The 20,976-nt window shown below is 45.5% G+C and overlaps 1 protein-coding gene across 8 annotated transcripts in view; it reads left to right on the plus strand.

Moving 5' to 3' along the window:
- Positions 1-4,383: 4,383 nt before the first annotated feature.
- MAP3K8 (mitogen-activated protein kinase kinase kinase 8) overlaps positions 4,384-20,976 on the plus strand; it is a 34,536-nt gene continuing 17,943 nt past the window's right edge. Inside the window, exons 1-3 of one of the 8 annotated variants that reach the window (XM_061126368.1) lie at positions 13,237-13,325; positions 13,617-13,773; positions 17,256-17,617. In XM_061126368.1, the coding sequence (XP_060982351.1) occupies positions 17,279-17,617 (339 nt within the window). In that variant the 5' untranslated portion in view covers positions 13,237-13,325; positions 13,617-13,773; positions 17,256-17,278. The other 7 variants (XM_061126371.1, XM_061126372.1, XM_061126367.1 and 4 more) reach the window with 7 other exon arrangements.

Consider the following 20,976-nt stretch of genomic DNA (forward strand, 5'->3'; position numbering starts at 1 on the left):
CCAGCAAACTTGACTCTGTTTCCCCTGCCTTGAAGACATTAACTTGTATCACTCCATGTATGCTATTTTTCCCTTTATAATCTTGCCCAATTCTCTCCATTTAAACATTGGAATAAAAACCACCACTTACAATGCATGCTGGTTTCATAAACAAGGACACTAAAGTTCAGGGGGTTAAGTGCATTTTCCCAATCACACAGCTAGGGAAAGGCAAAAGAAAGAATAAATGAACGAATGAAAAAAGAAAAAAAAATCTGGATGTAAAAAAAAAAAATCTGGATGTAATGTAACTAACACCAAAACCCTTGTTCTTTTTTTTTGCCCCAGACTTTGCATCACAGGGAAAAAAAAAAGATACGAGTTACAATGTGATTGGTTATATTTGATTACAGTGTATTTGTGACAACAATATAAAGCAACATTTCTTTATATTAAGCTTCTCTAGAAGTAATTAAAAAGCAGAGACATTACTTTGGCAACAAAGGTCTGTCTAGTCAAAGCTATGGTTTCTCCAGTAGTCATGTATGGATGTGAGAGTTGGATTACAAAGAAAGCTGAGCACCAAAGAATTGATGCTTTTGAACTGTGGTGTTGGAGAAGACTCTTGAGAGTCCCTTGAACAGCAAGAAGATCCAACCAGTCCATCCTAAAGGAAATCAGGCCTGAATATTCATTGGAAGGACTGATGCTAAAGTTGAAACTCCAATACTTTGGCCACCTGATGTGAAGAACTGACTCATTGAAAAGACCCTGATGCTGGGAAAGACTGAAGGCAGGAGGAGAAGGGGGCAAGAAAGGATGAGATGGTTGGATGGCATCACTGACTCAATGGGCGTGAGTTTGAATAAACTCTGAGAGTTGGTGATGGACAGGGAGGCCTGGCATGCTGCAGTCTGTGGGGTTGCAGAGTCAGACACAACTGAACAACCAAACTGAACTGAAAAGGAACTGTATGTTACAGTAATAATAGATGGGATTTATGGGTCACCAAAGTTAGCCTGTAGACGAGGCTCTGCTCTTTGCTAGTAACATGGTTCTGAATAAGCCACCCCTTGACATCATCCTCCTCATTTATAAAGTGAAGGTGTTGAGTTAAACCACCTCTAACACCGTTGCTTACTTTGAGAATTGACCCACATCAACTCAGAACAAAATTGAAATGTGGAGTTAAGTGATAAGCAGCTACACCTACACAGCAACGTTTGACCTATATCACATTGCTATCATCTCCATCACTATCTTTATGTGAGGGGCACATTCTCAGAAAGGTGTTCTCTGAGCTTTGCAAGATCTAGTTCATAAGTATCTTTCACTTCCCTTTACTTCCTCCACCTTGTTCATTTCCGTCAGAGCGCTTGTCAGAAGTTGAACTATGGTATGTATGTCTGTGTTTGTCCAGCGTCTTGTTGTGCCCAGGTGATAGGCTCCCAGAAGGCCAGTGGGTTTGTCCACTGCTGTTTCCTAGCACCTGGAGCTGTCCCTGCTGTAGACCAGCCACTCAGATGTTTGGTGAATAAACAAGTGAGTGAGCAAATTGCCTGTCAAATCATGTGCTGGTTATTCTCTGCTTCTCACTTGCAAAGCTGACTTTAGAAGCAGTCCCCAGGGGCAAAAGGCAAGGAAATCTTAATTTCTGTGCATTACAAAGAAAATCAGAATGCTGTTGATTACAATGTTGACAGTAGTTATTGGAGATCTGAGTGTTAGGACTGGAGGTAAATTTCATTATCTCTATTTTCCAGAATGTCTTTAGTGAACATAACTTGCTTTGCCATCAGATTTAAGTTTTCACAAAGTGCAGAGTCTTAGTGTGATCTTTAATATGGAGTTTTTCTAGGAGTCATTAAAGCTACAACCTGGGCACCGGGACAGGGGTGCTTATGGGATCTGTGTGGTGTGTTGGCGCTTCTCCATCTTTAATTAGCTAAGAAGAGGCATCTTGAGGCTTCCCTGGTGGTCCAGTGGTTAAGGACACCAGTTTGATCCTTGATTTGGGAAGATCCCACATGCCTCAGTGCTACTGAGCCCATGTGCCACAGTTACTGAAGCCCATGCACCTAGGGTCTGTGCCCTGCAACCAGAGAAGCCACGGCATCGAGAAGCCTGTGTACCGCAACTGGAGAAAGCCCTCACATAGCAACGAAGACCCAGCACTGCCATAAATAAATAATACTTAGAAAAACTAGAATAATAATAAGAAGTATCTTACTCTTCCAGCCCTGCTTGGAGGTCTGTGCCCAGAATATGCTCGTGAATCTTTAATCTGGTTGGTGAAGCCAGAGGAACTGATTTTGCAGTGGTTCAATTAGCCAGAACCACCCACATGGCAGGTTTCTAGCAACCAAGGAGGTAGAGGTTGGGGGGACCCAAGCTGGTGTGGCCTCTGAGAGCATGGCTGCAGGCAGAAGTAGGGAGGACTGGCCAGTGTCTTCCCAGACAATAAACAGCAGTAGATGGACAATGTGGGTTGTCCCTGGAGTCTACTGCTCCCCATAAGTCTCTTAAATGAGTGACACAGCACCAGCTAAGTCCAAGAATATAGAAATCTAATGGCTGCAGAGGGTTTTTTTTCCCCCAGTTTGTTTATATATTTAATTTTTAGATTATTTTAAAATTTTGTTATTTTGTTATCAGAGTACAGATAATGCATAGCTTTGAACGTAGCAAATGTGAGTTAGAATTTTGGTTCTGGGTATTATCTGACTAATCTCAGATAAGTTCAGTTCAGTTCAGTTCAGTCACTCAGTCGTGTCCGACTCTTTGCTATGGTTTTTCCAGTGATCGTGTATGGACGTGAGAGTTGGACTATAAAGAAAGCTGAGCGCCAAAGAATTGATGCTTTTGAACTGTGGTGTTGGAGAAGACTCTTGAGAGTCCCTTGGACTGCAAGGAGATCCAACCAGTCCATCCTAAAGGAAATCAGTCCTGAATGTTCATTGGAAGGACTGATGTTGAAGCTGAAACTCCAATACTTTGGCCACCTGATGCAAAGAGCTGACTTATTTGAAAAGACCCTGATGTTGGGAAAGATTGAAGGCAGGAGGAGAAGGGGACGACAGATGAGATGGTTGGATGGTATCACCAACTTGATGGACACGAGTTTGGGTAGACTCTGGGAGTTGGTGATGGACAGGGAGGCCTGGCCTGCTGCGGTTCATGGGGTCAGATAAGTTACTTATCTCTAAATTTCCTCGAATGTCGAACAAGCCTAATAACAGTCACTTTCAAGGTTATTGTATGAATGATAATAATGGACAAATATATGAAAGTATTGTGTTTTGTAAAGGTATTTCAGTATAATGTAAAGACATGTAATAATTGATTTCACTTTTCTCTTAGTGTCAAAGCTGTGGGTTTTTGTAAACACTTGATGTTATTTTAAAAAAAAAATAGGAAAGTGTAAAAAGTAAAATGAAAACCAAGTAGTTTCCTCCCCCCCCCCCTTCTATAAATAAAGAAACTGAGGCTCTACAAATGTATTAATTTGCCTACGGTCACATGGACAGAAAGTAAAGCAGAGGTTTGAATACAAACAGCTTTTTACTTGCCCCATATTTCCATTCTCCTCAGTTTTCTGAGTTCAGATCTCAGAGGAACAAGCCCCCTTAACTGTGTGTGTGCTCAATTGTGTCTGACTCTTTGCGACCCCATAGTCTATAGCCCGCCAGGCTCCTCTGCCTATGGAATTTTCCAGGCAAGTAGACTAGAGCAGGTTGCCATTTCCTACTCCACGGGGTCTTCCCGACCCAGGGATCAAACTCGTGTGTCCTGCGTTTCCTGCATTGGCAGGTGGATTCTTTAACACTGAGACACCTGGGGAGCCAAAGCCCCCTTATACTGAATGAGAATTCCTCAGGGGATTCCTAAGAGGCAGTGGGCAATACTGATCGTAAACTCAGCCAGCATCAGCTTGGGAGTCAGATTTATGGAGGAAAGTGTCTGCTGCCTCTGCCCCCAAGGGGCCACCCTAGGCTGTAGCCTGGCTCTCAGGACACACCCCTGATGCCCTTCCCCACAACCCACGGCTTTACTGTTAGAACAAGGATGAAGGTCCAGGGGTAACAGAGAGATGGTGGCCCGTGAACACCATTCACTGTCAGGCATTTTCTACTTGGGTAGAAATATGAGATATTCTGATGGATTGTTAATATTAGAAAAGGTGGGTAGAGTGCAAAAACAAATAACCTAAAACATGTCAAAAGTACCTAAAAAGGGTGTCAAAAGTGCATGGACACAGTTTTTGCTGGGCTGATAAATATTTAACAACCAGCCTTGTGAAAGCCCTGCCCTGGTTTGTAGTGTTTGCTGGTTTCTGTGGTGTAAAAACTCCCACGATGGCCTATTTTAAGCTGCTAACTCGAGGCCACTGAATGCAGAGTTGGAAAAAGACATTTGGGCGCCCATCACGGTGTCGTATTTCCACTATGGGGATGTAGTAAACATGAATGACCTCAAGAGTTGAGAAACAATTCCATGCAGTAGAATAATCAGGACGTGGTAAGTTTTTATAATTTATCACTTTGTCTTTTATATAGATTTCATTTACTTATAATTTTATGTTTAGTTTTGACTGTACTTAACAACTGGAGAAGGCAATGGCACCCCACTCCAGTACTCTTGCTTGGAAAATCCCATGGACGGAGGAGCCTGGTAGGCTGCAGACTGTGGGGTCGCTAAGAGTCGGAAACGACTGAGCAACTTCATTTTCACTTTTCACTTTCATGCATTGGAGAAGGAAATGGCAACCCACTCCAGTATTCTTGCCTGGAGAATCTCAGGGATGGGGGAGCCTGGTGGGCTGCCGTCTATGGGGTCGCACAGAGTCGAACATGACTAAAGTGACTTAGCGGCAGTAGCAAAACTTAACAACCAGGTCTCATGAATCATAAGGAGTTTATTGCCGGTTCTGTGAGCTGATAGAAATAGGCTCCATTCCAGCATGTCTGTAGGCATCTGGGCAAGGACTCCTGTTTTGGGGAGAGTCTTGGCCTAGGGGCATTGCTCTGTGTGCGAGACCTGGGTGGACAACAGGGAGACACTGCCCATCCACCTGCCCTCAACAACCAGGAGAAGGTCTCAGGATACTCTTAAGCCCATCAGTGCCTCCAGGCACCCATCACCCCACCCAGGACCAGGGTGAGAGGGGCAGGAAGTTTTTCTGGGCTCCCTCAGACTCCAAGAATAATTAAAGCTGGCTTCCCTTTGTGCTTGTGAGGCTGTGCTCAGTCATGTCTGACTTTTTTGTGACCCCATGGACTGTAGCCCACCAGGCTCCTCTGTCCACAAAATTTTCCAGTCGAGAATACTGGAGTGGGTTGCATGCCCTCCTCCAAGGGGTCTTCCCAACCCAGGGACTGAACTCGAGTCTCCTGCATCTCCTGCATTGGCAGGTGGATTCTTTACTGTGTCAACGTGGGAAGCCCAGTTTCCCTTTAAGCATAATCAAAACTAGTGTTCCATTTCTGAGGTTTCCTGGGCTCAGCCCTCTTCTGTATCTCTACCTACTAGGAGACAGATGAAATGCCTTCACAACCTCTCTTCCCATGATTAGAGACAAAAGATTTTCAATCTAAAGACCTGGAGGAGGTGCGTGGAGGTTAGTTGCTCCACAGCAAGTGGAATCTTCCTGGACCAAGGATAGAACCTGTGTCTCCTGCATTGACAGGCAGATTCTTGACCCCTGGATCACCAGGGAAGTCCTTGCAATTGTTGTTAGTGCTGTAAATGCAAAGGAAAACCCCAAATGTATTTGACTCACTTGGTTTAAAGCACTCACATGAGAATAAGCACCCGACACCCTTTTAAAAGGGCTGTTGAAACAGTAATCCAGCCAATTTCCTAATGTGTAGTGTGCGAAGAACACCAATCCAAAGGAAGTTAGTAATGATTGTTTTTGGAGAGGATGCTATTATAGTGACTTTTTTTTTCTACCTCTGCATTTACACTTGCAGATCAGGCTGTACTTAATTTTTTAAAACAATTCCTTGCCTCACTGGGGCAGTAAGTCGCCAATAGTCCCTCATATCGTGTTTGCAGGTGACATCTGGTCCTGGGATAAGGAGACTCTGGTTAACAAGGAGTCGTGGGAGGTGCCTAGCAGAGAATGTCCACCAGCCCACCAGGGACTGCTCCAACACGTGGCCCCACACAGTTAGGGGGAGTCTTGTTGCAGAGTCCTCCTCCCCCCTCTACAAGTGTGAAAAATGAAAGCAATTGCATCTGCCAGAGGAGAGAGCCCCAAATGGTTCCTTGGTCGGGGGTACATCCTGAGCAGTGTGGTAATCTTGGAAGCCGGAGATTAAGAAATGCTGCACTGGGAGTTTCCATTCAGGAGGTGGAAGAGACAGGCACAGATCAGAAGTTTCTGTTTTCAGAGAGTGGCACATTTGAGGAAGTCACAGCACAAAGCAATGAATGAAAAAAGAACACATTTCATATAAAACGGGTGCAATTTAGGTACTGTGAGAGTCCGGAGTTTGAGCTTTCTGCACATTAAGAGCAGAAGGTCTCTGGTTCACACCCAGGCCCGGTATACACAGGTTTATTCAGAGGTAAACACCAACCACAGCTGAGAGAGACCAGGAAGCAGCGAGTTTCTCACCCCAACCCCCACCAGAGGACTCCATCTCTGCCCCAGGCCCATGGCCTTCTTATCATTGCTGATCCCACTTTGCACCGTGAGAGCAAAAGTTGGTGAGTACAGTGAGGTCCCCAAAGGGGTGTGTGTGTGTGCACTCAGCTGTGTCCAACTTTTTGTGACCCCGTGGACTGTAGCCCTCCAGGTTCCTCTGTCCATGGGATTTCCCAGGCAAGAGTACTGGAGTGGCTTGCCATTTCCCTCTCTAGTCCCCAAAGTTGAGGAGAAGACAAAGGAAAGAGGTAGACAGAGAAAACTGTCCCCTTCATCCTGGTCTGTCCTCTGCCCTGAGTCCTAGGAGGGATCTGTAGGGGAAAGCCCTGCACAGTGATGTGGAGGAACATAGATACCCTTGTATTCCTTAAAGGTGCAGTGGTCAAGAACCTGCCTGCCTGCATTGAACCTGTTCAATCCCTGAGACAGGAAGATCCCCTGGAGTAGGAAACGGTGACCCTCTCCAGTATTCTTGTCTGGAAAGTTCCATAGAAGAGGATCCTGATGGGCTACAGTCCATGGGGTCGCAAAGTGTTGAATGTGACTGAGAGACTGGGCGTGCACATATTCCTTAAGGCAAGGGTCCCCACCCTCCAGGATCTAATGCCTGATGATCTCAGGTGGAGCTGAGGTCATAATAACAGAAAGAAAGTGCACAATAAATGGAATGGATTTGAATCATCCTGAAGCCATCTCCATTCTGCCTCCAATGCCCACTACCCCCACCCCACCCCCAGTCCATGGAAAAGTTGTCTTTCACAAAACCAGCTCCTGGTGCCAAAAAGGTTGGGGACTGCAGTATTAAGGCATTTGGGGGCCTCTGTGGTCATCTCTGGGATGCTACAGAGTGACAGTGGGGTCAGAGTGGAAGGTACTGTTGCTCATGTGGTCCCCGCAGGTCTGATGGAATCCCTAATCCACCCCAGGATGCTGAGTGAGGCCAGCAGGTCCATCTGCCAACAGCTGCAGGGGGCCCAGTCCAGGCTGAAGGAAGCTGTTTGTGTTCCAGAGGAGCAAGGCCAAAGCCCATAGAGCATCAGAAGTGGAGGCAGGGCAAGGAGTGGGACAAACGGTCCAGAATCTTCCCTCCTGCCCCACCATGCTTCGTCCTTCAGTCTGCTGTGTCTTTTTAGCGGCATCCAAGCTAAATGCTCTGATAGTGCAGGCAAGTTTTCACATTACAGCCTCACTCCTTAGAAAGACTTAATATGAAAACATTCAACTATCATTGAAATTCACTTATCATAAGAAACCTACCTGTTAAAAGAAAAAATCAAGACCTACTGGATTTTTAAAACAGAATTTCAACTGTTCAGAAAATTTAAAGATTATTATAATGGTTTTACATTTATTACTTATGTGTCTGCACACTTTCTCATCTGAAGGTTATTATCAGAAGTTTAAAGAGGTCATTATTCAAACCTCTTAGTGGGTAAGAGGCTTTACCCATTACTTCTGCTTTACTGACTATGCCAAAGCCTTTGACTGTGTGGATCACAACAAGCTGTGGAAAATTCTGAAAGAGATGGAAATACCAGACCACCTGACCTGCCTCTTGAGAAACCTGTATGCAGGTCAGGAAGCAACAGTTAGAACCAGACATGGAACAACAGACTGGTTCCAAATTGGGAAAGGAGTACCTCAAGGCTGTATATTGTCACCCTGCTTATTTAACTTATATGCAGAGTACATTACGTGACATGCTGGGCTGGATGAAGCACAAGCTGGAATCAAGATTGCTGGGAGAAATATCAATAACCTTGGCTATGAAGATGACAATACCCTTATGGCAGAAAGCGAAGAGGAACTGAGGAGCCTCTTGATGACACTGAAAGAGGAGAGTGAAAATATTGGCTTAAAACTCAACATTCAAAAAACTAAGATCATGGCATCTGGTCCCATCACTTCATGGCAAATAGATGGGGAAACAATGGAAACAGTGATAGGCTATTTTGGGGGGCTCCAAAATCACTGCAGATGGTGACTGCAGCCATGAAATTAAAAGATGCTTGCTCCTTGGAAGAAAAGTTATGACCAACCTAGACAGCATGTTAAAAAGCAGAGACATTACTTTGCCAACAAAGGTCTGTCTAGTCAAAGCTATGGTTTTTCTAGTAGTCATGTATGGATGTGCGAGTTGGACTATAAAGAAAGCTGAGCTCCAAAGAATTGATGCTTTTGAACTGTGGTGTTGGAGAAGACTCTTGAGAGTCCCTTGGACTGCAGGGAGATCCAACCAGTCCATCCTAAAGGAAATCAGTTCTGAATATTCATTGGAAGAACTGATGCTCCAACTGAAGCTCCAATACTTTTGCCACTTGATGCTTCAAAGAACTGACTCATTTGAAAAGACCCTGATGCTGGGAAAGATTGAAGGTGGGAGAAGGTGACAACAGAGGATCAGATGGTTGGATGGCATCACCGACTCGATGGACATGAGTGTGAGCAGGTTCCAGGAGTTGGTGATGGACAGGGAAGCCTGGCATGCTGCAGTCCATGGGTCGCAAAGAGTCAGACACAACTGAGCAACTGAACTGAATAGGTAAATATGTATGTGAAAGTGTTAGTCATTCAGTCTTGTCCAACTCTTTACGATTCCATGGACTGTAGCCACCAGGTCCTCTGTCCATGGTATTCTCCAGGCAAGAATATTGGAGTGGGTTGCCATGCCTTTCTGCAGGGAATCTTCTCAACCCAGGGATGCAACCCAGGTCTCCCTCATCATGGCCAGATTTTTTACCATTTGAGCTACCCAGGATAGTGGGTAAATATGTATAGCTGCAACAAAAGCCAGATAGCAAAATGTTATGCTGATGAAATCAGGCTCAAGTTCTGCCTAACTTTAAAAACATCTTATTTAAAACTTTACTAAAACTCAAGACTTAATGATTTTCCTCAAATGTTATTATAATTTAAGAAAATGAAATACTGATACATTTTTCTTCAAGTCACATATTGTTGTTTAGTCACTCAACTGTGTCTAACTCAGTGACTTCAAAGACGGTAGCCCACCAGGCTCCTTTTTCCATGGGATTTCCCAGGCAAGAATACTGGAGTGGGTTGTCATTTCCTTCTCCAGGGGATCTTCCCAACCCAGGGATCAAACCTGTGTCTCCTGCATGACAGGCGGATTCTTTACCACTGAACCACCAGGGAAGCCCAAGTCACATATAGGTATCCTCCAATTTATTCCAGCTTATCCCAGTATTCTAGAAAAATACTATAATTTTTATGAATATGAAAAAGACTGGAAAGCAGTGTGCTGTATTCTGTTTATCAGCATAGATCTTGTTAGGGTTACAGAGACTGACACACCTACCATCGTTAATCACCTTGGTCCTGGGTGTTAATGAGCTCTGATTTCTGCGCTACAGATAACAAGCCTATTACTGTCCCAATGCACCTGTGGAGAAGCCTCTTCAGGTAAAGTGCAACCTTGCAGCTCAGTTTTCAAGTGCATTTTGCTGGCTGCAAACAGCCATCTCTGCTTTAATCACCCCTCTTTGGCTGTGCACACTCCCCACTGGGTGGCTTCTCCTCAGCAAGCTGAAGCCTCACTTTTCCAGGATACCGAGCAGGATTGCTTTTGCAAGCCTGTGTAACAAAGTCTTGACGGAGAAACACGCAAGTAGTCTGCAAACTTTTTCTTTCCCTTCAATTGTCCTCTCTCTCCAGTAATCCGGGTCACCAGGGTCAATCTCTGTTAGACATTAAAAAGTGAGTAAAGCCTCTTAATTCACCCCACCAGATGAAATCTGCTATTGCATAAGCAATGAAGAACCAGAGAGAACCCCCACCCCTGGAGAAGCCATTTCAGCAGCTCCTTAAAATGAAGCTATATTTGGAAGATCTCTGTGTAGGAAACAAGGCTAATACTTAGTTCCCAGAAGATTAGGTGTGGTTTTCATGAGCTCATCAAGGGGGCGGTTCCATGTTTCTATTTTTAAAATGCTTATAAAACTCATCCTTCCTTGGTGAAAGACAACAGATAAGAGGAGAGACTGAGAGACGTTTCTCATGTTACAGTTAGAGGCAACAACCCGGCCAATCTGGTTCCCAGAGAAAAGACTAAGTAGCAAATGCTTCAGTTTCAGCCGCGACTGGGATAATCTGCTCTTGAGTTTCGGCCAAATTCCACGGAGTCTGTGTCCAGGCCAGCCGGGCTTCTCCCAGCCTTGGCGCCGGCAGTCCCTGCGTAGTCAGAACAACTGGGTCGGTCTAGGTAGCACGTCCTCCTCCAGGAGCAGAAAAAACCTAGTCCCCTGGACCAGGTTGGGGGTAGGGAGTGGTTCAGAACTGGGACCGCCTGGAAATGGCACATGCCTCATTCATGTCTCAGCACCCTAGTATTTAAAATCATCTGGGGGATGACTTAGTTCCCAAACAGTCCTCACCATTTTACTAAAATCCTGGGCCCCTATCAATCACCTTGTTACCATTGTGGGAAACAGAAGCAAAGAGAAATGAAGGGAGTTAAGGTCCTACAGCGAGGGCCTTGCTCTTCATCTCAGCTAGCCTCCCTACACTGGCAATTCTCAGATGATTTCTTTGGGTGGGAGTAACAGTTCACTTTCCATAGGAGAAATATGAAGAGTCTTATAGCGAGTCCAATGCAGTCTCGAAAGACGTTTGAATCTGGGCTCCACAAGGCACATCCAAGGTCTGAGTCGCTAACACGGAGAGAGGGTGTGTGCCTAAGAGCAGCAGTCGGCAACCTTATTGGCACCTGGGACCAGTTTTGTGAAAACGGTTTTAAGACCCTGATGCTGGGAAAGATTGAAGGCAGGAGAAGGGGACAACAGAGGATGAGATGGTTGAATGGCATCACCGGCTCGATGGACATGAGTTTGAGCAAGCTCCCGGAGATGGTGATGGGCAGGAAAGCCTGGCATGCTGCAGTCCATGGGTTCGCAGAGTTGGACACGACTGAGCGACTTAACTGAACTGAGAAGCGGGTGGTGGTGGATGGTTTGGGGGGTGATTCAAGTGCATTACATTTCTTGTGCATTTTATTTCTATCATTATGACATCAGCTCCACCTCAGATCATCAGGGATTACATCCTCGAGGTTGGGGACCCCTGCCTAACAGCATCTCCTTCCGCCTGTCTTGCAAAAGGTACCCAGCAAGACTCAGGCACTACTGGAGGGAGCGTGAGAACAGGTACGCAGTAGGTTTTGGGAACGTGGATTTCGCAGAGGGGCGCTATTTCCCCAGAATCTTCTTCCGGCTTCCCTGGGAGCAAACGCTTTCCACTTCAGAAGGACGATCACTCTAGATGAACTTTGAGCTTCTTCCCCAGCAGGATAGACTCCCAGACTAGACGCTGGCTGGGGTTAGGAGGAAATCAGGGCAGACATACTTTGGGATCGGGCAGCACCACCAATAACCAGTTCCAATGAAGGCCGGAAAAAGCGAAACCAGGTTTTGCTGGCGGCGATCCTGGCCTGGGTCCAGGGGCTCACCCTTACTCCATACCAAACTCCCCAGGTTCGGGTTTACACTGCGGCCGCTTCTCGCAAGCCCTGGAACCTGAGTGGGCGCGGTGTGGAGCGGGGCGCGGACCACCGCGCTGTGTCTGGGACCTGAACCGAAATCTGAGCCCAAACAGCCGGGGACACCGGAGTACTGCCGAGGCCGCCAGCACGTTAGGAACTACGATCTTTCTTTAGGGACAGGGTGCCGAGTCGCGGTCGCCCTTGCCAACTCCGCATCTGGGTGCCCTCTAGCACCCTGGCTGCCGGGTACCCCGGCTCAGAGGGAACTCGTCAGTGTTGTCCCAGGCCTAGGGCAGGTGCCGCGCGGTAGTCCGGGTCCCCGGGAGGCGTGGCGAGGCCGATTCCGCTCAGGGCGCGCCCCACCCCTGTCCCGCCTCCAGCTCCGCCCCGGGCCCCGCGGGCTAGTGGGGTGGGGGGAGGACGGAATTTCCCAGCGCGGGGGCTTGGGCTGTCCCGCAAGCCGGCGGGCTCTTTCTGTTTACGGAGAGAAAGGGGAAATGGAAAAGGCGGGGAGGCGGCGGCTGGAGTCCGCTGCGCCGCCCCTCGGCCGGCTCAGACGTAGTGACTCAGGGGCTGACGAGGGCGTCTCGGGAGCGCGAGCTGCTCCGGGCTCATTTGGCAGCTCGGACCTGGACTGCGCGCCACGCTCTGGGGCCGGTCGCCCTGGCTCCCGCTTCTGCTGTCGCCGGGCCTGGGGACCCCGGAGCGCCCGGCTCCCGGGGGCTGCCCACCAGCTGCGAGGAGAGCCGTCGGGGGACCGCGGCGGGAGCGCTCTGCCCGCGGGACCGCGCGGAGGCCGCAGGTACCGCAGACTTTGGGGGCTCAGGGGTATCGTTAGATCGCAGCCCTGCTGGGTGCCCCGGCGGTTCCCACCCTGAGATCCAGGGAGCCCCGGCATCAGGGCGTGGGGGTGCGGTGTGTGCTCCGGGGATCCAGGAGGTAGGGGCTACCGGCCTCCAGCTGCGGCGCTCCGCTGCTGCGCGCGGGTAGTCGCCGCAGCCGGCACAGCTGGAAAGCACCTTGCGCAAGGGTCTCTCGGGGCGCCGCCCCCGACTCCTCCCCCTTCCTCCCGTTTCCCGGATCCCGAGCGCGCGAGCAGTGCAGGTCCGGGCGATGCACCCGGAGGCTGGGACCCGCTGTCACCGCGCCCCCAGCCGCGTGCGCCACCCGCACGGCTGCCCTCTCTGCCCAGACCCGGTGAGTGCACCCCGGAGGAGGGGGCCCCCGCTGCCCCTCGCCCTAACGAGGGGTGCTCTTCTAACTTGCAAGCCCTTTAAGGCTCCCTTCGCTTTAAGGAAAGAGAAGGGAGGAAGGGAGTAGGGGTGGAGGCTGGCGGGACCGAGAGTCGTGTAAGAGCTGAAACTTTTAAGTTTCATGCTTGTTTGGTGGACCGTCTTCTGTGACTAATAGGGTGATTATAGCAGAAGACGAATGCTGGGCTTTTGGCCTAAGAAAGAATGTTCAGGGGAAAAATGTTTTATTTCACAGATGTTTCCCCGTGGAAATGCAGTATTCAGGATTCCGAAGTTTAAAAGGAAGAACGGCGCACAGATTGAGGCCGTGAACTGTCTATATGTGAAACACTGCAATGTCTGTTTCACTTTGGGAAAGACATATTTTTGCCCAGAATAAAGGACTGCTCTTGGTAAAAACAGGGAAAGAAGCGCTGGTACAGTTGGCTTTCTGTATCTGTGGCCTGAGTTGTAGGTACTAGCCAAGTAGGAGGTAACCTGAATCGGCAAACGCCCCCAGATCTGATGGGTGGAGGTTTGTGTGCAGTGTTTTGGCTGAGGTCTCCGGTAAGGAAAATTGGAGAGTTGAGGCACATAGAGATTTTGAAGGGGCTGTGCTTTTAATACAGGGAGGATGGCTTCATTCTGGGGCTTTTTGAGAACAAAAATATCATTAGAAAAAGTCTTACTGGATGTGTGCCCCGAGGGGCAATGTAATATTTTGGCAGAAAAATCTATTAAATGGGAAGTACCACGAGGTATAATCATCCTTTTGTTAAGCAAGAACTTAGGCCAGTCATGTTGGGCATTTTCACTCACACTTGCCAGGAAACCCTCAACTTTTGTTTGTGTAGATGGAAGAAGCCAGGAGTATGCCATTCATGTTTAGGAAGAGTATTTCCTCTTGATTGTATTTCCAGTGTCAGAAATAATTCAGAGCAGATAATTTTGACTGTGGTGGTGATTTAGTCACCCAGTCATGTCTGACCCTGGCGGCCCCATGGACTGTACCCTGCAGGCTCCTCTGTCCATGGGATTTTAGACATGGACAAATGGGCAGAATTTGACTATATCTGCCCATTTGTCCATGTCTAAAATTGGTATATTCCCCAACTGCAGTAACAACCAGTGATTTAACGCAGATTTTTTTTTTTTTTTTTTTACTGTTAACTATGTGGAGAAGGGTCCTTGTGGCTAACGTGGAATACAGATACCTTCACTATTCACACTTTTTCTAGATGGCTGCTGATGGTGAATAACTAAGAAATTGTTAGCATTTTGTCTGCCTGGTTAAGGCCTGAAAGTGCTGAGGCTTTTGCCCAGACCTTTAGCAGATGGACTGGTCATCAGGGTTGCCTCAGGAGCACACAGATTTGCGTGAGAGGAGGGTGGCATTGCTAAGGAATTAGTGGCAGAGAAGACACACTCCTCCACCTCCCTGCCCTCCCTCCTGCCTTCCTTCCCTCCTCGAGTTTCCAGATTACGAGTGTGTGTGGCTCCGCCTCTTAGGTTTTACATATAAATGCTCCAGACTTACTGCAGAATTTAAGAACCGAAACCTGCCTTTCCACTCTCTGGATCAGCTGACTTGTAAACTGTATGGACCTTTTTCTCTCTTTCTTTAGCCCTGTTACCCCTGGGAACTTTACTTTCTCTCTGGCCAGCCATTTGAGAAGTAAACCCAGCAGCTTTGGAAGTTTTTAGCCAGTGGGATCCTAAATTGGGCTGTTTTTAATTCCTTTTTTTTTTTTCCTGTAAATTTTGCAAGTAGAAACTGCAACTAAACGGCCCCATGAAACCCAAGTTGAACATTCCTCCATTAACCTAAGAAATTCCTTTCAGAACTCAACAGACTCCAAGAGCCTAAATCAGTCTTCCTCAAAGACTCGCTAGGTCTCAGAGCGGGGGGCTTCCTTTGCTCTCTAGATGCAACTACAGTGATAATAGCCATCAAAACGTTTCATAGGTTTCTGACTTTTTTTTTCTTTGTCTCTTATTTTAGAAACGATCTTTAAAACCTTGCTGCAAAGAAGTGGGGGAATAGGTAGCCACATCCCATTTGCAGATAAGAAAGCTGTTCTGTTGCGGTATCTGCAAAGCCAGGAATCAGACTCGGTCCTTTGCTTTCATGCACATCATAGCAGCTGCAAAAGACACAGTTGATTTACTGTGTACCAGACTCTGCACCTAGCACCTTGTGCTCTTGAGCTCCTTTGATCCCCACAACCACCTGTGAAGGACATGCTGTTATTACTTGCATTTTACAGATGGGGAACGTTGATGTTCAGTGGGGTTAAAGAGGGCTTCGCAGGTGGCTCCATGGGTAAAGTACTTGCCCAAGATCAGCAGACAGAAAAGGAGAGGCTAGAGATTGGATCCCCTGCAGTCTGAGTCTAGGTGGGGTGTCAGACTGCAGGATCTTTTACCTTCTTACCCCAGACACTGTTTGTAGAGCAGAAATTGATCCCCCAGTAACTTAATAATGGCACAAAATTGAATGGTTCATTTCTCCAGTGAAATTCACCAAGAGGTCTGGGTCTGGCTCTTGTGGGCAGGTGGCCCTTTCCCTGGGTTTGGTGTGCGTGCTCCAGGTTGATGGGAGCCTGTGGTTTTTATTTATCCCTGTGTGCATTGAAGGCTTGTGCTTTTAAGAACCTGAAACATCTCTCAGAGAGAGGATGCTTCCAGGAGTGCAGTAGTTTAAGTAGACATACATATCTTTCTATTTTCTTAGGTCCCTTAAGTCCTTTTATCTTTAACGCTTTGGGATGGGATTGTTCCAAAATCCTGCGTTACAGCCTCACTGTTGACCCTTCATTTCTCTTCGTTTTCTCATTTACTGATCCCCAAGTGTGGCTCCTGGTGTGTGTATAAGAACTGAAACACAGTTTTGGCTAGGCAGACTTAGTTGACCTTGTCTGTGTCTTGCTTATGATAGATTTGTCTGCCCTGGCCTCTTACCACAACTTCTAGAGAGTCATTGATCTAGATGTTAAATGAAACCTCTTGAGTCTGTGAGATGCATGCTTTGTCCTGTTAAAGAGTTCTGGTCACAGGAGGGGACAGCTGATTACAGGTTAAAAGAATCTTCTTTCTCATAGCCATCCTCAGCAGGAGGATTTGAGGTTTGCTGTCTTCCTTCTAAGTTTATTTGCATCAGAATTATTCCTGAAACTTGACTTACCATTACCAAATTTGTTTAGATTAAAATCCATTTGAGATGCTTCTGGCTTTAGGAGCTGAATTTTATTTGCAAAGCTAGTTCCTGAATTTGGTAAAGGAATTTCTTTTTTTTTTTTTTTTTAATGTAACTCTATTTTTGTTTTGTGTATTTATTTATCTTTGGCTACACCATGTGGCTTGAAGAATCTTCGTTCCCTGACCTGGGATTGAACCCAGGATTCTGTGGTGAAAGGGCTGAGTCCTAACCACTGGACTGTCAGGGAATTCCCAGAGAGTTTCTTTTCTTTTTAAATTCACCCAAGGCCTAAAAGTCACAGAGATCATGCAGAAAGGATTGCCCTTTTTGGGAGAGCAGCAGGTTGGAAACTGTCAAGAGCCAGGCGCCTCAACTCCTGCTCCTCAGATTCACACTTGGGTTTAGTGAACGTTTATTTTCAGAAGCTACAGCTGATGCCAGCAACTCAGTGAGTAAGTGGGTAGCTAGTGAGTTCACTGGATCTCAGGTTTCCTTCTGTAAAGTCAGCGCCAGATTAAAGGTTATCTCCAGTCCCTTTCTTCACTGTCTGTGCACTTGACCTCACACACACTGTGGCTGCAGCCCCTATTTTATGAACAAAGGCACATAGAAGCCTGTACCCAATCCATCTTGTCAGTTTCCTATTGATCGCAGATACAAACACGGTAAACTAAGGAGTCGCGCTTTCTTCTGCAGACTCTCTGGAGAGCCCAACAGTGATGGAGTTCATGAGCACCGGGAGTGACAACAAAGAAGAACTCGATTTATTAATGAAGCATTTGAATGTGTCCGATGTGATAGACATTATGGAAAATCTTTACGCAAGTGAAGAGCCAGCGGTTTATGAACCCAGTCTGCTGACCATGTGTCAGGACAGTAACCACAACGAGGAGGAGCGGTCTGAGTCTCTGCTGCTCAGCGGGCAGGAGGGGCCTTGGTTGTCCTCAGTCAGATACGGGACTGTGGAGGACTTGCTTGCTTTTGCAAACCACATATCCAACACTGCGAAGCGTTTATACAGACGCCGACCACAAGAATCTGGAATTTTGTTAAATATGGTATGTTTTTTCCTGATCAGTTGAGTGCTGTGTGTTCAGCTTCCTACTCCTGCTACATTTAATGCTGAGTGGGATTTGAACGTGGTTCAGACTGGCTGCCAGGTACGGTTTTTAAAAATGGAATATCTGTAAGAATGACCTCCACGTGAAGGCTGCAACAAAAACAGCCTTCATTAAAAGTTCCATTTAAAGAATCTTCTCCATATTTTAGAAGTAGTTCTACAAATAGGTAATTAAGAAGAATGAATTTGAATTTCATGATGCACTAAAGAGGTCACTTGTCAATTAAGTCAAAGAGAAAGGCTTTGAGACTCTTTCATGTGAGAGGGGAATAAAGACTTTGTCTTTATATATTTTTTATATAGTATAGTTTATGTATAATTTTGTATAAGTTACAGTTGTACAATATAATGATTTACAATTTTTGAAGGTTATACTCCATGCACATTATTATAAAATATTGGCTATATTTCCTGTGTTACACAGTATGTCCTTGTAGGTTATTTTACACATAATAGTTTATACCTCTCAATCCTCTACCCCCTTCCATTCCCTCTACCCACTGTTAACCATTAGTTTATTTTCTATGAGTCTGTTTCTTTTTTTTAATATTTATTAATTTGGTTATTTTTTAGATTCTACATATAAGTGATATCATAGTGTTTGTGTTTGTCTGCCTTAATTTCACTTAGCATAATACCCTCCAAGTCCATCCATGTTGTTGCAAATGGCAAAATTTTCATCCTTTTTTATGACTGAGTAGTATTCCATTGTGTGTGTATGTGTGTGTGTGTGTGTGTGTGTGTGTGTGTGTGTGTGTATACCACATCTTCTTTATCCATTCATGTGTTGACAGATGATTAGATTGCTTCCATTTCTTGGCAATTGTAAATAATGCTGCTGAGAACACTGGGATGCATGTGTCTATTGAATTATTGTTTCCATTTTTTCAGATGTATACCCAAGAGTAGAATTGCTAGGGAATATGGTGGTTCTCTTTTAAGTTTTTTGAGAAACCTCCATCCTGTTTTCCATAGTGGCTGCACCAATTTGCATTCCCACCAACAGTGTAGGAGGATTCCCTTATCTTCACATCCTCATCAGCATTCGTTATTTGTGTTCTTTTCGATGATAATCATTCTTACAGGTGTGAGGTGATACCTCATTGTAGTCCTGATCTGCATTTCCCAATGATTAGAGATGTTGAACATCTTTTCCTATGCATGTTGGCCATTTGCGTATCCTCTTGGGGGAAATGTCAGTTAAGGTCTTCTGCCCATTTTTTAATTGGGTTTTTGTTTTTTTGATGTTGAATTGTAGGAACTATTTGTATATTTTGAATATTCACCCTTTCCTTATTGGTAGTATCATTTGCAAATATTTTCTCCTGTTCAGTAGGTTGTCTTTGTGTTTTGTCCTTGGTTTCCTTTGCTGTGCAAAAGTTTTTAGGTTTAATTAGGCCCCATTAGTTTATTCTTGCTTTTATTTCCTTTGCTTTAGGGCACAGATCCAAAAATTATTGCTATAATTTATGTCAAAGAATGTTCTGTTTAATTAACATTTTTGAAGGCTGAATTTTTGGTAACAAAAAAATCCTCTTTTGTTACATCTTGAAACATCATAGTATTAATACTGGCTAAATTCAGTTCTTGCAGAAATGTAGTTTGTGGGCAGTAAATAGTTATCCAGAGATGCTCTCTCTTTAATTGGTGAGGTATGAATGACAAGGGATATATTTGTTTAGTTACGCTAAGTATGCAAATAATCCAAAATATTGTGACAACACTTAGTTGCCACAATAGAAGATCAGGTGATGTATTGGGGTGTGGTTGGTCTCTTAGTGTGTCAAAGGTGAATGTAGGTGCTGGCTAAAGGTGATCTAACTTTTGAAAAAGAACAAGTCTCAAAGGAGTGGGTGGGAACTTGCAAAACATGCTTACTGATGACGAAAGCACCCCAGTTTCCTTTGGTGCATATAAATGGAGAGATGGTTAATATATGGAGGGTGGTGCTGAACAAGTAGAGTCTGTACCAAGTACTTAATTATTATTATTATTTTTTGTGTACCACATTTGTTCAGTTCAAAACAACACAGTGATTTAGGTCAGCTATGAAGTGAATTGTTTTGTTAGAAGCCAGCTGTGTTCACCTATAGCTCAATTGCCAGCAAGATTGCAAAATCACGTTTTACAAAAAAAAGTAAAGGTTACGTTTTGCATTGTTGTATAACTTGCTTTGGTCTGGATATGCCAAACTGTATTTGATACTTAACTTTGTCTTGAGAAGAGTACTTCTTTTCATACATGGGAAGTCATAATTTGAACTAGGGGTCATATCTGTTTGTCTTAGCTAAAATATAGCTGGAGAACTCTGGTTCAAAATAACATATATGTCTATGATCAGAAACATAATGGTTTATGTGGGGTTTTTTTGCATACTTACTTGTTAAAATGACTATTTTAAAGGAAACCATACAGAATAAACACACTGTTTTTGCTTGTAAATATGTAGAGACTTCCCTTCTTTCCCCTGGCCAATCAGACTGATGAGAGATGGGCCATAGAATTGGGAATGTATGGAAGGGAATTCGGGGAAATTCTGTTTCTCTGTTTTACAAGATGATGGCTAATCATCTACTAAACACGTTGGTTCCAAGTGTACCTTCAAATGGACCATATGCTCTCCTTCCAGGATTTGTCCATTTGTTTGCTAGACAGAGCTCAAATATCTACAGAGCATGAGGTGCTTTTTCAGGTGCTAGAAATACAATCTGTGTTTCCTGGTCGCTTTCTGCGTGCTGAAGGAGGCAAGTAAACATGTAATTATAATGCAGTGTAATATTTCTCAATACAGCTACACCCTGATCAGGGGAATGGTCAGGCAAGATACCTCACATAACCGTGAGGGTTGATAGGATATCAGAGAGGCCTCCAAGAGGAATTAAAAAAGAATTTTTCCCCCCTTGTTTTTGGCCACACCATGCAGTTTGCAGAACTAAGATTCTGCAAACTGAATCTTAGTTCCCCAACCAGGGATTGAACCCTGGGCCCTGGCGGAGTAGAACTGCTGAGTCCTAACTACTGCCTTGCCAGGGGAATTCCCCCCAAGAGGAAGTGATGTTTTAATTACTGAGTTGGAATCAGCCAGATGAAGGGGATGGAGAACAGAGAATGTTCCAGATGGTGAGATTGGAGGCACAGATACATGGTGTGTTGCTGGCAACCGACAATCACAGCACCATGGAATTAGACGGGATGGAGGGCCCAGGAATTACAAAAATAACCTGAAGCACAGGCATGTGAAACAGTGGTCTGCATGTGTGTGCAGGTATCTGCTGTTTTCCTAAAAATAATATTTAT

This window comes from Dama dama, chromosome 23, assembly GCF_033118175.1.
Source record: "Dama dama isolate Ldn47 chromosome 23, ASM3311817v1, whole genome shotgun sequence".
NCBI classification, from domain to species: Eukaryota; Metazoa; Chordata; class Mammalia; order Artiodactyla; family Cervidae; genus Dama; species Dama dama.